General features: G+C 36.8%; 2 protein-coding genes across 6 annotated transcripts; both read left to right on the forward strand.

Moving 5' to 3' along the window:
* The first annotated feature begins 2,608 nt into the window (after nucleotides 1-2,608).
* Nucleotides 2,609-6,351, forward strand: LOC113718955 (receptor-like protein EIX2). 5 transcript variants are annotated; one of them, XM_072072732.1, is made up of 5 exons: nucleotides 2,798-2,938; nucleotides 3,072-3,186; nucleotides 3,304-4,145; nucleotides 4,254-5,486; nucleotides 6,143-6,351. In XM_072072732.1, exons 3-4 carry the CDS (start codon nucleotides 3,347-3,349, stop codon nucleotides 5,426-5,428), a joined length of 1,974 nt encoding a protein of 657 aa, XP_071928833.1. In that variant the 5' UTR covers nucleotides 2,798-2,938; nucleotides 3,072-3,186; nucleotides 3,304-3,346; the 3' UTR covers nucleotides 5,429-5,486; nucleotides 6,143-6,351. The 5 variants fall into 5 exon arrangements, with proteins under 5 accessions (XP_071928831.1, XP_071928830.1, XP_027099693.2 ...); XM_072072730.1 differs by having other exon boundaries at nucleotides 2,609-3,186; XM_072072731.1 differs by having other exon boundaries at nucleotides 3,072-4,145.
* A 4,671-nt stretch (nucleotides 6,352-11,022) lies between these two features.
* On the forward strand, nucleotides 11,023-11,916 carry LOC140021367 (uncharacterized). Its single transcript, XM_072072125.1, has one exon. It carries the CDS (start codon nucleotides 11,023-11,025, stop codon nucleotides 11,914-11,916), a length of 894 nt encoding a protein of 297 aa, XP_071928226.1.
* The last annotated feature ends 1,886 nt before the right edge of the window (nucleotides 11,917-13,802 follow it).

A 13,802-nucleotide genomic window follows, 5' to 3' on the forward strand; every position in this document is an offset into this window, starting at 1 on the left:
ATAAAATAATAAGTGAACAACTTATCACTTTTTTATTTAATTATTTTTTGTTTAGATAATTTAGAACCACTTAATTAATTAAAAAGTTCTAGTTTTTATTATCAAACACGTGTATTAGAGATATGTATTGAAGAAAAACGCAGATCAGGTTCCACTTTAACAATTCAACTGGATATACCTGGGTATGCAGCTACTAAATTGAAGTGAGTAAGACAAATGGTGGAGGCCGGTGAATATTGAAACTCACAAGTACTACTAAATTTCTTGGATTGAAAACATATTTGTCAAATTGACTGATTCTTGGATTCCTTAGTGCAACCAACTCCCAATGTTCCTATGCCAAAAAGGACTTTCACGTCATGATCTTTCGACATGGAGACGGAGAGGGACGGTCATCAAAAAAATCGTTCCTGAACAGTTAACGGCCAGAATTTGGTCCAAAAAAATTATAAAGTTCAAATCATTTCTTGTACATCGTTTTTAATAATGTGTATGAGATTTACAAAAATTTATTCTAAAATTACGCGTTATACATTACATCGTGTATAAATAAAATTATGCGATGTGCACAAAATACGGCAACCGTTCCTGACTGTGGTCCCTTTCGACACTGTCGTACGTGGAACGGGTCTTGGCTTGTATCATGAAGCCCCGCAGAGTAACTATCACATCAATGATCAAAGCACTAACTGATAACCATCCCAGAGACCCTTTTTTGTAAATCATGACCTCGAGTTTATGATATTTAATGAATAATTATTTAAGATCATTTTTTATTTTGTAATTTTTTGTTACCGATAAATCTAATATACCCGTTATAGATATTAACCAAGTGACCTAAATATTTCCGATTTGATTTTCAACATCCCCTTCTCCCCTCAAAAAAATTTTTTTTAAAAAAAATGTCATTTTTGCTTCATTTCAAACAAAAAAAATAAACAAGTAATGAAACTTAATGAACCGTGTAAGGAGTAAAATTAAGTGACCGTTGTCATTGCTCAAAAAAAAAAATGAGAGGGACCTCATTAAGTTTCCATGAAACGATTCGTATCGAACCTTTATGAGAGAGATCTCAAGGGACATCTTGCTCACTCACTTATGATAAAAGTTAAAAGCCTAGCATTGTCGATATTGTCTCACCAACCCGAGTATCGTAAGAGCTCGTGTTGGGTTAGTGGCTTTGATTATTGAATTCGATTGACAATAGACTAAACTTGGCTTTTTATAAGAGAATAAAACAGAATGAACGTAAACTTCAGCTTTTATAAGAGAAATATATCAATAACGAAGAAGTGATGGATGAATTTTTGAGAAATATAATTTAAAGAAAAAAAAAGAACCTTTGGTTTTTGTACGTCCTTTTTTCTCCCCTTTGTGTGTTTTGTCAGTATTTGGTTTCAACTGCCCGAGTGAGAAACAGATTTTCCAAGTGGCTCGTGAGTTTTGATGGTTCCAAGTAATTTGTTTTTCTTAGTCCCTACAATTATGGTTGCAAGTAATTGGAGTATTTTTATTACTAACAAACGTTGCGGCACATAAGCTTTTATCCCACAATTATGTGAATCACATAGCCTTCCCTAGCTCGTTGTATTCCTTCCACGATTTTAATCACTTCCCTTTCTATCTTTTTTTTTTTTTTGGGACACAAAAAAATCTAATCATTTTAAAACAACAAGTAGTATATAATATAACATGTATTGTACTAGGTAGCAAAATCACATAGGGTAGGCAATTCTCCTCAATTTTACAAAATTTACTCTCTATCTATATATTTTCTAATAAAATTTTACAAAATTCTCTCCTCTAATGAAATTTTTTTTGTAGTAATTGCCTTTAACAAAATTATTGGACCTTCTACACTAAAAATACATGTATGTGGTAAAAAAAAAAAAAATTCATCCGTTTCAGACCTCGTTCTCAAAAGGTGAAGAAACTTGAGATCCTTTTTTTCCATTCCTTTGAATTTGCAATTCCCATGAGACCAAATTAAGATTTTTAGCATTTTCATTGACGGGCGGACCGGCACGTCATTATTTGGACATTACATTTTTTCTTAGAAAAATAATGAAGACGCATTATACGTTGACGGCGACTTGACATTGAATCATGAATGCGAATCAGCAGGTCAATTCTAACATCGAACGATAGAGAATTGGTATTCCTACCTACTAACATGCTGAGGGTTTTCCATGTGTGTCACGACTCAATTATTCAAAGCTATCATGCTCTATATGTAGGATTTTTAATGGTGATGTGAATCAGCAGGTCAATTCTAATATCAAATTGATATCCTACCCACTAAATTGTGAGGTTTTTCCATGTGTGTCACGACTGACAGCTTCCATTGGGGGGCACAAAAGTAGGCAAGCCGGCATATTTTCAAGATATCCTTGTTTTTGTTGTTTTGTAATGCGGACTCGAGATTGTCCATTCTGGGAGTGGGTCGTGTCCCTTTCATCCGGCCCACTCAGTTTAAAATTTTGTGACAACTTCTCATTCTGGGAGACTTTCATGAAGACTAAAATTTTGTTGTGGTTTTGTCATCTTCCTACAAACATTACCGACCGCAGTTGATGCTTTATCACTTGTATAAATGGTACCACCCATCTGACCTCCTTTCATCAAATAACCAATGTACCCAAGAAATCCAATGGGGCATCCGTATTTTCTTGATACTACTTCTTCATTACCATTCTTGCTCTTATTCATAACTATTTTGGTCGCCAGCCAAATTCCATTTGGCTGCACTAGACAAGCCCATTCTTCAAATTTCACTTGCATTGATAGTGAACGACAAGCTCTTCTTCGACTCAGAGATAGCTTGACAGATGAATCTAATCGTCTATCTTCGTGGATTGGAGAAGACTGCTGTTCTTGGGATGGAATTAGTTGCCACAAAATAACTGGCCATGTGGTGGCACTTGATCTACGCAATACGGTACAACCTGCACTTCAAATTTTTGATCCTTCATATCATTCCACGTCTTGCTTGGCAGGCCAGTATTTAAGTCCATCTTTGGTCAATCTGACCAATATACGATACTTGGACTTGAGCTTAAATAATTTTTCAGGAATCCGAATTCCCACATTTCTTGGATTGCTGAAAGACTTGAGATACCTCAATCTCTCAGATGCAGGATTTGTTGGTGAAGTTCCCCAACATTTAGGAAATCTCGCGCATTTAAGGTACTTAGATATTGGTTTTGCAAGTTCAAATTACATCCCAATAGATAATAACTTGACGAGTAATGATGTGGGATGGGTCGCTAAGCTCTCTTCTCTTGAAACCCTGTCCCTGAGCAGAGTAGACCTTTCGGGCGCTCAAGATGTGTTCCGCGTAATTAACATGCTTCCTTTGCTAAAAGCACTAGATTTAGAGGGTTGTAGACTTGTAGTTCCTCATCTTTTATACGTCAATTTCACATCTCTTTCTTCCCTTAAACTCAGTTTCAATCAATTTCTCAACCCCACCCTGCCTCCTTGGCTGCGTAACTTAACCCGCCTCCAAGATCTTGGTCTTGGTGCTAATAATTTAGATGACAAGGTTCATGATACATTTAGGCAAATGACCTCTCTAGTTAACCTCGATCTGGGAGGAAATCACTTTGATACTTCAACATTGAGATCCATTTGCAACATTAGCAGTCTTACTAGTTTAGATATGAGTGATAATGAGTTGCAAGGGTCAATACCAAGTGAAATAGGCCAGTTTCCACAACTAACTGTACTAAAACTGTCCAATAATAGGTTAAATGATACCATCCCCTCCAGCCTTTGGCAACTCACCAAGTTACAAGCATTGTACATAGGTGCAAATGCATTAACCGGTGTACTATCTGAACACCATTTTGCAAAACTCAAAGAGCTAAAGAGGTTGGACATTTCTCTTAACTTACTCTCTCTGCACGTGAGCTCCTCTTGGGTTCCTCCTTTTCAACTACAACATATTGGGATGGGATCTGTCAAAATAGGGCCCCGGTTCCCAAATTGGCTACGCAAGCAAAAGGAGATTGAAAAGTTAAACATGGCGAATGCCGGCATTTCAGATGCCATACCCAGCTGGTTCGGAGTGCTTTCTAATGATTTTAGAGGCATAATTCTCTCCGGTAACAAATTGGAGGGATCTCTCAACTCATTTATTTCAGGTATTTAAAATTTGGATCTTTTTCGAAGTTCATTTACAGTACATAGTACAGTGGATGACGTTGTTGTTCTTCTTTCTTCTTCTTTTTTTTTTTATTTTTATGCGACAGTGGCTGATGTTGATAAAAAGGTTGTACAAATGTTGTATCTCGTCCTCAATCACAACCATTTCACTGGCAGTATCCCGGAAGACTTGTGCAAGTTGAAAACTTTAGAATATTTAGATCTGTCCAACAACCATTTGTCTGGAAGAATTCCTTTATGCTTGGGAAACTTGCGAAATTTGAGGATCCTACATTTGGGAAGTAACAGCCTATATGGTCAGATCCCAGGTTCACTGGGTAACTTGGGTGAACTTATTATTCTGCAATTGAGTAAAAATAGATTTGACGGGAAGCTCCCTCCTTCAATGCAGAATCTGAAAAGATTGCAGTCCCTGGATCTGGGAGAAAATAGAATAGCCGATACTATACCAGCGTGGATTGGGGAAAGGTTATCAGACTTGGAGTTTCTGACACTTCAGTCGAATAATTTCCACGGAGGTATCTCTAATACACTCTGCCAACTCCCATATCTTCAAGTGCTCAACCTAGCACATAATGATTTATCTGGATCTATTCCTCACTGCTTTAAAAACTTCACCGCGATGGAATCAACTGAACCAGGAACATTTCAGTACTCAAACTATACTTATCATGATCCCGTACTTCATAACTTTAAGGCAGGAATAGAGCTTGAGTACTCAAAAAACATGGAGTCTGTTAAATCCATTAGCCTCTCAGGAAATAATTTGGTCGGTGAAATCCCGGATGAGATAATGGGTCTCGTTGGGTTGCAAACTTTGAACCTTTCAAAAAACCATCTAAATGGAAGGATCCCCAAGAACATTGGCAATTTGAAGCAACTTGAAACACTTGATTTATCGATGAATGAACTCAGCGGTGAAATCCCTCCAAGCTTGTCGAGTATATACTCATTGAGCTTTCTGAATTTGTCATACAACAAGCTATCAGGGCCAATACCATCAGGAAATCAACTTCAGACCTTGAATGATCCATCCACCTATGAGGGAAACATTGGACTCTGTGGGAAGCCACTCCTGAACAGCTGCCCTGCAGGCGAATCGCCAAAAGAAAATGGGCCTGTTCTTGACGATAAAGGTCACACCGAGTCTGATTTCTCATGGTTTTATGCCGGTTTTGGACCTGGATTCAGTGTTGGTGCAGTGGGAGTTGTGGGAATCCTTCAATTCAAGCAGTCATGGCGCTATGCATTATTCAAATGACAGAATTTGGGTTATGATCGGATTGAAGACTTCTCGTCTACGGAGGAATTTCCATTGAGTAAGTATACGTACAAAGGCACATAACATTCTGTTTTTTCTTATTCTGCAATAAGGCACCACAATTCAATTGGCTGATTATCCATAATTACTTGCACCTATGTTTTTAGCGTTATTTATGCTCTATGAACAAATGAATCCGAGCGCTTCAATAGAAAATCTATAGCTTGTTGAGAGGACGGCCACCTAGGACTGGGGGACGACGCACAATGGGTCAGAGGGACTCAGTCTCGGACTCGGCCACCCCCCGTCAAAGTTGGCCTCTGCTCATGTCCAAAGAGTCCTCTGGTCCCCGGACGTTCCATCTTATTATTAATAGTAACAATTAAGTGGGATAAGATATTTTTATTAGAATCAATGGAAGTTACAAGAAGTCTCAAGTTATTAATTTTTTTTTTACACGAACAAACAAATAAACGAAAAATTATAGAAGTTATTAAACTTAAATACTTAGTCCTTGTTTGGATTGCCGGTTTCCGTCGAAAAATTACGTCGCTTTCCGTGATCACATTTCCCTATTACCTTTTTCCCTCACATACATCAAATCGCTACAGTAATTTTTTCATGAAAAATCACAGAAAATGCAATCCAAACACAACTAATTATGCTTAGAGAACATTTACTAAATTTTATTTTGTTTGTGTTACAATGTTTTAGGCATATAACCATTCAAGCTGCTATCGATCTGGTTTTCGAATGGAGACTTTCTTCTAGGTGCCTTGAGAAGGAAGATTACTAGTTTTATTGTGTCTTTATGTAGCTACATTTTGAGTATAGTAACTCCAGATGTAAATGTAATACAAGGATTAGTCATCCCCTCCTGTAACCTCCGAGTTCGACCTCAATAAGAACGTTTATATTTTCCAGGTGGTTTTAATTAATAAAAATGTTTATATGTATGCATAAAAAATATTGCAGTAATTTGTTTATGCAGATTAATTTAAGCACTGGACTCCACGTAATCTTAACAGGGTAATAATCATGATTTGACTTTGGTATCATTTGATTAGCGGTTGGAGTTCAAAGCTTAAAATACCATCTTCCATTCATCTAGCTACACATGTATGTGTTGTGTCACAACCGAAAACCTCGATAACTCCCACTTGTCAATTTCTAAAACTCCTTTATTTGGACGTTTTCTTTCTCGTCAAATTATCAAATGCCCCGTAATTGCATAAATTTTATTGCCGGAAAAAGCCCACAAACAATTTTTCGAGCAGAAAAAAATTCCGATTATATATATATATATATATATATATATATATATATATATATATATATATTTTTTTTTTTCATTTCTGTTATTCTAATTCAACATGGCACTAGAGTAATTAAAATCGCATTTTAAGGACTCTGCTTCGCATATCACAAGAGATTGATTCAATCAAGACAAAAGTGTAATCGTCATAAAAAATTGAAAATGAATACTCCCTCATATTATTTTGGTGCTTGACTATAGAATTACTTTATCATCATTATATTTTATTCATTATATTTATTTTAGCATTTCAATAATTATGTGTCGTTAAAGCTAATAAAGGCAAGTATATATAATCGTTAGTCAATTGTAGCTAGTAGCTATCTTTCTCTAAAATTTCACACACCTACATCACATGCAACTCTTAAAAGGCAACAGCATTTCTGGCTAATGATGCTGATCTTGGAAATTTCTGAATCCAAACACCCAATAAAGTAAACAATACAAAACAATGGGCCAGGAGACTCGAAACACCCCGTAAAACAAAACAAATCACATAAACAATGGCCTAGGATGCTTTAGATTTTTACCAGTTTGTATTTTTGTTTGTCCACTATAGCAGCCCACATCTTGTGGACATAAAATGCAATTCTAAAATATATTTTAGGTAGCCAGCTGCATTAATGTAGAGAAAGAAATATGGTTAAAACACTAAAAGCAATAATTAAACTTTAATCACGTTCTCCTTCAATTTTAGTGATATCATGACTTTGACTCTAAACGACTACTAATATCAAATCTCATTCAACTTGCATTTTAATATATACATATATATATATATATATATATTATCAAGAGTGCCGTGAGGGGAAATTGATAGAGCCAACCACAAATTCACTCATTGTTTTCATAGTTTAGTTTCCTTCTACCCATAATTCATTGACTCTTTTCTAATTCTCCTACCTCTCCTTACACCCTTTCTACTCCCAACTATGAGGTACAAGATGCAAACCTTGACTCAGGTACCTGGCCAAAGTCGTCGTTCTATAATATTAATTCTTTATCAAGAAATAAATATAACTTTTTTTAGGGAAAACAAATATAAATATAATAGGTACAAGAATTTTTGCTGTCGCATATGACTTTGGCTGAAATGTTTTGGATAGTAAATTATTTAAAATAATTACTGTAATACTTTTTATGATGGGATGCATGTGAAATAAAATAATAATTAAAAAAATAAAAAGTGTATTGAATGATATATTTATAATGCAAGTAAATAATTTTTGGATAAATGAATGCTATCCCAACACACCAATAATTTGTGCCTCACTCTGTCGTACCTATAATTTCTTGGTCGAATTCAAGACTCATTTTGATTTATATCACGCGTGAAGTTACAGTAACCACCAAAGAATGAACAATCAAAGTCTTGTTCTTACGTCGTCCACGCTTGAATCAAGAAGGTATTATTTGAAATAATGTTTGTATTTGCATTATAAATATATTTTTAATCATCTTTTCATCTGATTAATTATATTTTTACCTTAAATACATTTTATTATAAAAAGCGTTATAATAATTATTTTAAATAATATTTAAGTAACACTCTATTCAAACACTCTCAATATTCAATAAAAGAGCCATTGATTAAACGAGGCCAGGATCATCAACTATGTCAAGGGGCTGCGTATGCGCGTTAGGAGTTCAATTCTCGGGCGACTGCGGAGTGGTCGAACCAGTGAGTAATGGAGCAATTGTACTTTTAAGCATAGAAGTTCCAATAATATATTAATATATATGTCATTATTAACAACTGATGTTTAATTCCACATAGTTTTCGAGATACGACGCATATGTATTTTGCGGCATTTATGCCAATATCTGGATTAGATATCTAGGAAACTAAAGGAAACAAAAGAACAAAAATGAACACACATACGAAATAGGGTAATTTACACATCATCCCCTGTAAATTCATAGATTGATACATTACATTTCGAAATATTCATATAACCTCATCCCTTGGTTTCATGTAAACTGAACAATGTTCATTAAATACTAGTACTACCCTCTGAGTAGTAAATTGAACAACTGCCAAACTACTTTATGTAAAATTATAGGAGAATTATGTAGGTAAATACAAAAACAACAAGGGTAAAATGGATATTCATACAAATTATAAGGGATTAAGTGAATGTTACGATTCAATTACATGCACTTTTAGAGTGCGTTTGATTCAATCGTTGTAATTGTTGGTGCATGTTATACAAGCCACAGGGAATTATCTGTAATTTACCCTATTAAATATATTCAGTAAATCAACATTGAAATAAAAAATGGTAATGTGGCATACATGATAGTTTAGCTTAGTAGTAAAGTTTTTTATTTCTCTTTTTTTACAATGAAACGAAAGTGGAAATTTGGCATACAAGATAGTTTAGGTTAGTAGTAAAGTTTTTTTTTTTTTTTATTGGTGCAAGTGAGGTCCAATACTCCATGGTTCATGTTTTGAAAGACATTTCGTTTTTAGTAAAAAATTATTGAACCACTAGGAACACCAAAAACAGTCAAATCACCTCCGGTTCTTCAAAATCCGTGTCTGGTTGATCGGATTCACCTGTGTGGTTGCAGAAATAAGCCAATGCAGACTAAGCCCGATCTACTGTGGCTCACAAATTCATCACTGGGCTGGACATATGAAGTTGCTGTTAATGTTGTATTCAATTAATTCAAGTTACTCCTTCCATATTACTACTATTTTTTTTTTTGGTCTCCCAATTCTTCTTCACTCGATATATAAAAATAGCCTTGCATCTTAAACCCATAGACCAGAAAATGGTAACCAATAAATTCATAAAGTATATGCCTTCGTCACAAGTTTTGCAATATGTATTTTATTCTCAATTTATTCTTGAACTAGTACTCCCTGCTCATTCTCAACTCTGAGAAGAAAATTATCCTGTCATAGATGTTGAGGGATCTCTTGTACCTATGAAAGAAACAGGATAACAAAAAATTCTTAAATACACTAACGTTTAGGCGAATGTCGTGCATGACTATCCTTTAGTTTATGTATGTGTGGGGATATTGATATATTTATTTGGTTATTAAATACACTGCTTTAGCCTCAAGTTCAACTTTTAAATTCTTTATTTTACTACCAAGTCTTTGGTGAGTAATTAAGTGGGAAGTACTAGGTTTCAAGTTTCAACATTAAAAGCATTGAACGACTTGTGGGTTTTCTATCCATGGATATGGATTTAGTAATTGAGTCGAACCTTATTAAATCTTATGTGTCACTCATATTTCATTCCTTGGTTGTTTGTATTATTATTTTTTTCGACAACGAAATCAATTATATAACATATTTTATCCTAATCTATAGGAGAGGGGGAATCTAAGGAAGCTTGTGTATAGGGACTAATAGATATGCAGATCTGATTAAATCAAGAGAATGTTATAGTACCACCTCTAAATTTTTTTTTTTACTACAAGTGGGGTTTAGACCCCCACTTACAGTACAAAGAGGGACTTAGAGGGTAACCGAGCTCAGCTCAGTGGTTCTTTGGTTGTTAACCACTCGGTTGTTTGTATTAAATGGTTATATTTCGTGATTTCTCAAGAATTGACGGTTCAATGCCCGGATCCCAACACAAATAATCCCTGTAATTTGTCAGATGAAGAAAGTGGGAGATAGAAAATAAAAGCAATGCATGATTGAGGGTACAGAAAAAATTCTTCCGGTGCAAAAAGTCATGTTCATATTGACAAGACCAAAAAAGACTAAAAAAGCTCTCTCTATCATGAGAGTCCCTTTCTCTCTCTAGTAGAGAACCTCTCCCCCCTAGTGGGTGTTTAAACAGCTTTAAAGTCTAAAATTCAAATTTCCCGTACTTTTTCAGTATCTAATTTCTTCACATTGAGAGCCATAAAATCAAACGATCTGTTAGCTGTGATTAGCAACGAATAACCTTCAGGATTTAATCACATTGAATCTGGATTTGATCTGCAGTAGTTGAGCTTCTTCCTCATCTGAGTTGTTCAGCTGGATCAGTTTGTTAACTCAGCTGATCTCATAACTCGCGTTGAATTAATTGTGTCCGATCTCATAGCCTAGTAGTTTCCTTGCTTACTCTAGTCGTTGTATCTTTCTGATTTCAGTAAAATTCCTTGTTTGAGTTTGTCTTTTTCAAATCCGAGTGGTCTGTCTCTGTTTTCCGTTTGTTTTGGTCTTCTGCTAACTGTTCTTTCTGGTTTCCTAGTTCTCATCTTGGAGCTGGAGAGCTGAAGCTCATTGTTTTGTGATTATCGAGGAGATTCTCTGAGTATTGCTTCAATGGCTGAGGAGCTGGAGGAAGTGCACAAGAAGTTTAATCTGTCTGATAAGGAGGCGGCAGGGATTCAAATTGAAGGGGATGATGCTTTCCAGGGAGTGGAGGAATGTCAGCTGAGCATTATTGGCAAAGTAATTGGAGATAAAGTGGCTAATGTTACAGGTATTAAGAGATTTTCCAGTAATGTGTGGATTTTTGCCAAAAATGTGAAGGTTGTAGAAATAGGTGTGAATTTGTTTCAGTTTATTTTCATGAATCAATATGATATGGATAGAGTTTTAAATGGGAGGCCATGGGTATATGATAATTTACCTCTGGTAGTGATTCCTTGGAAGGAGGGGGTTGAAATGGATGCCAAGGCTTTTAGTCAAGCATGGATTTGGGTGCAGGTTTGGAATCTCCCAATCCATTGGATAACTAAGGAAGTTGGGCGTAAGATTGGTGGAGTTTTTCTTTCTGTTAAGGAGGTCATCATTCCTAATAGTGGGGGAAAAGATGGTAAACATCTGAAAATCTTAGTGGAAATTGATATTGAGCAACCTTTGTTAAGGGGAACCACGGTTAGGATGAATGGGGTAATGAAATGGATTGAGTTTAGGTATGAGAAGTGTCCTGATTTCTGCTATTGTTGTGGGAAATTGGGGCATAATGAGAAAAATTGTAACATGAAAGGGAATTATCTGGAAAAGGAAACTCAATTTGGAGCTTGGATGAGAGCTAGTAATGCTAGAAGTCCAAAAAAACATAATCAAACATATGCTAAGTATAATGAGGGTGTTGAGGAGGTATCTAGGAATAATGGTAAGGGGAATGTGGTTAACAACTTATTCTTGGCATGGGGGGGAAGTGATACCAGTTGGCATGGGCAGAAGGGAGGGGGAGGGATAGCAACATGAGGAGTAGTTGCATCCTTTTAAAGGACACCTTGGGTGAACAGAAGAGTGGTGGCAGTGTGGGGTATGAGGAAGGGAAAGGTGTGGTGGAAAAGGTAGTGGAAAAAGAGTCCAATACTAACCTGAATAAGGAAGGAGAGAATTCTGGATTGAAGGGAGAGGGAGAGGGGGAGCTGAGTTCTGGTGAGGGGACCAGGGGGCAGTTGGGAAAGGTGGAGGATGATACAATGTGGATTGATGGGGGGCAGGAGGAGATAAGGGGGGGTAAGGGTAGGGGGAGAGAGGAGGGAAAGGGGAAAGGAGCTGGAAAGTATAGGGGAAGTAGGGGCTGGAGGAGGTTGGTGCAGGAAGTGGGGAGGAGAGTGCCTTTGGGGGATAAGAATTATAGAATGGATATAGAGATGGATTCTGGTAAGAGGAAACAGGGAGAAATGGTTGGGAAGGAGAATTGTGGGGAGCTAGGGATTGGAGTACAGAAAAAATTGAAGGGGATAGCAGGGGGAGTTGGTAGGGAGGACCTTCTGAAGGTGGTGGAGTCCAACCTTAATGGGGCTCCCAGCCCTCAATGAGAGCTGTGGTGTGGAACTGTCGAGGTGCTGGGAGCCCCTTGACAGTTTCCCAAATGGAGGAGGTTGTGAGACTCCACTCCCCTGAGATTATTTTTCTAGCAGAAACTAAAAATAAAAAAGCTGTTATGAATAAGATTAAGAGGAGGTTGAAATATGATAGTCTGTTTGTGGTTGACCCAATTGATATGGCTGGAGGTTTGTCTGTATTTTGGAGGAAGGAGATAGTAGTTAGAAGAGTTCTGTTCACTGAGTTCACTATAGAACTTAATGTGGCGGGGAACGAGGCAGATTGGTGGTTTATTGGGGTCTATGCTAGTAGTATAGATTTAGTGAGAGCACAGCAGTGGAAAATTATAGAAAAGAGATCTGCTATTTGGGGTTCTAATTGGATCCTGGCAGGAGATATGAATGATATATTGTCTAGTGAAGAGAAATGGGGTGGGAGACTGAGAAGTGAGAGTAGCTTTAGAGTGTTTAGGAATTTTGTTAATGACAACCAGTTGATTGATATTGGCTTTGAGGGAATCCCCTGGACCTGGTGTAACAATTGGGATGAGGATGGGGAGGTTAAGGAAAGGTTAGATAGAGTTCTGTGTAGTTGGGATTGGAGAAGGGAACATGACAAAGTTAAGTGTGTGCACCTGCATAATGAGGCTTCGGATCATTGTATATTGCTACTAGATACTGAGCCAAAATCTAGGAAATGGAAAAAGAGATTTTACTTTGATAAGAATTGGGTGCAACACAAGGAAGTTAAGGGTATTATTACTACAGCTTGGGGGAAACAGCAGGTGGGGTCAAGAGGTTTTAGGCTTCAACAGAAAATTAAAGAGTGTAGGATGGCATTGTTAAATTGGAGGAGGCAATACAATGTTAATGCTAAATCACAGGTTTGTAGGATTAAGAAGGAGATAGCAGAGGTTAGTATGGGACAGCAAGTTGATAAAAAGGGAAGATTGAGTACCCTGAAAAAACAACTTACTGAGGCTTATAGGAAGGAAGAGGCTTACTGGGGGCAAAAAGCCAGAGTACAATGGCTAAAGGAGGGGGATAGGAATACTAGGTATTTTCATTCTGTGGTAAAGGGTAGAAGAAAGAGGAACAGGATATCTACTCTTCAGAAGGATGATGGTACTTGGTGTGTTTCTGGGGAGGAGGTTGAAGGGGAAATTAGTGAATATTTTGAGAAACTCTTCACTTCCAGTAATCCAAGGCAGTTTGATGCAATACTCAGGGGTATTCCTCAGGTAATTATAGATCAGATGAACAGGAAGCTCACCAAACCAGTCTCTGAGATGGAAGTCAGGAAAGCAGTTTTTT

The sequence above is a fragment of the Coffea arabica genome, chromosome 11e (genome assembly GCF_036785885.1).
Source record: "Coffea arabica cultivar ET-39 chromosome 11e, Coffea Arabica ET-39 HiFi, whole genome shotgun sequence".
NCBI classification, from domain to species: domain Eukaryota; kingdom Viridiplantae; phylum Streptophyta; class Magnoliopsida; order Gentianales; family Rubiaceae; genus Coffea; species Coffea arabica.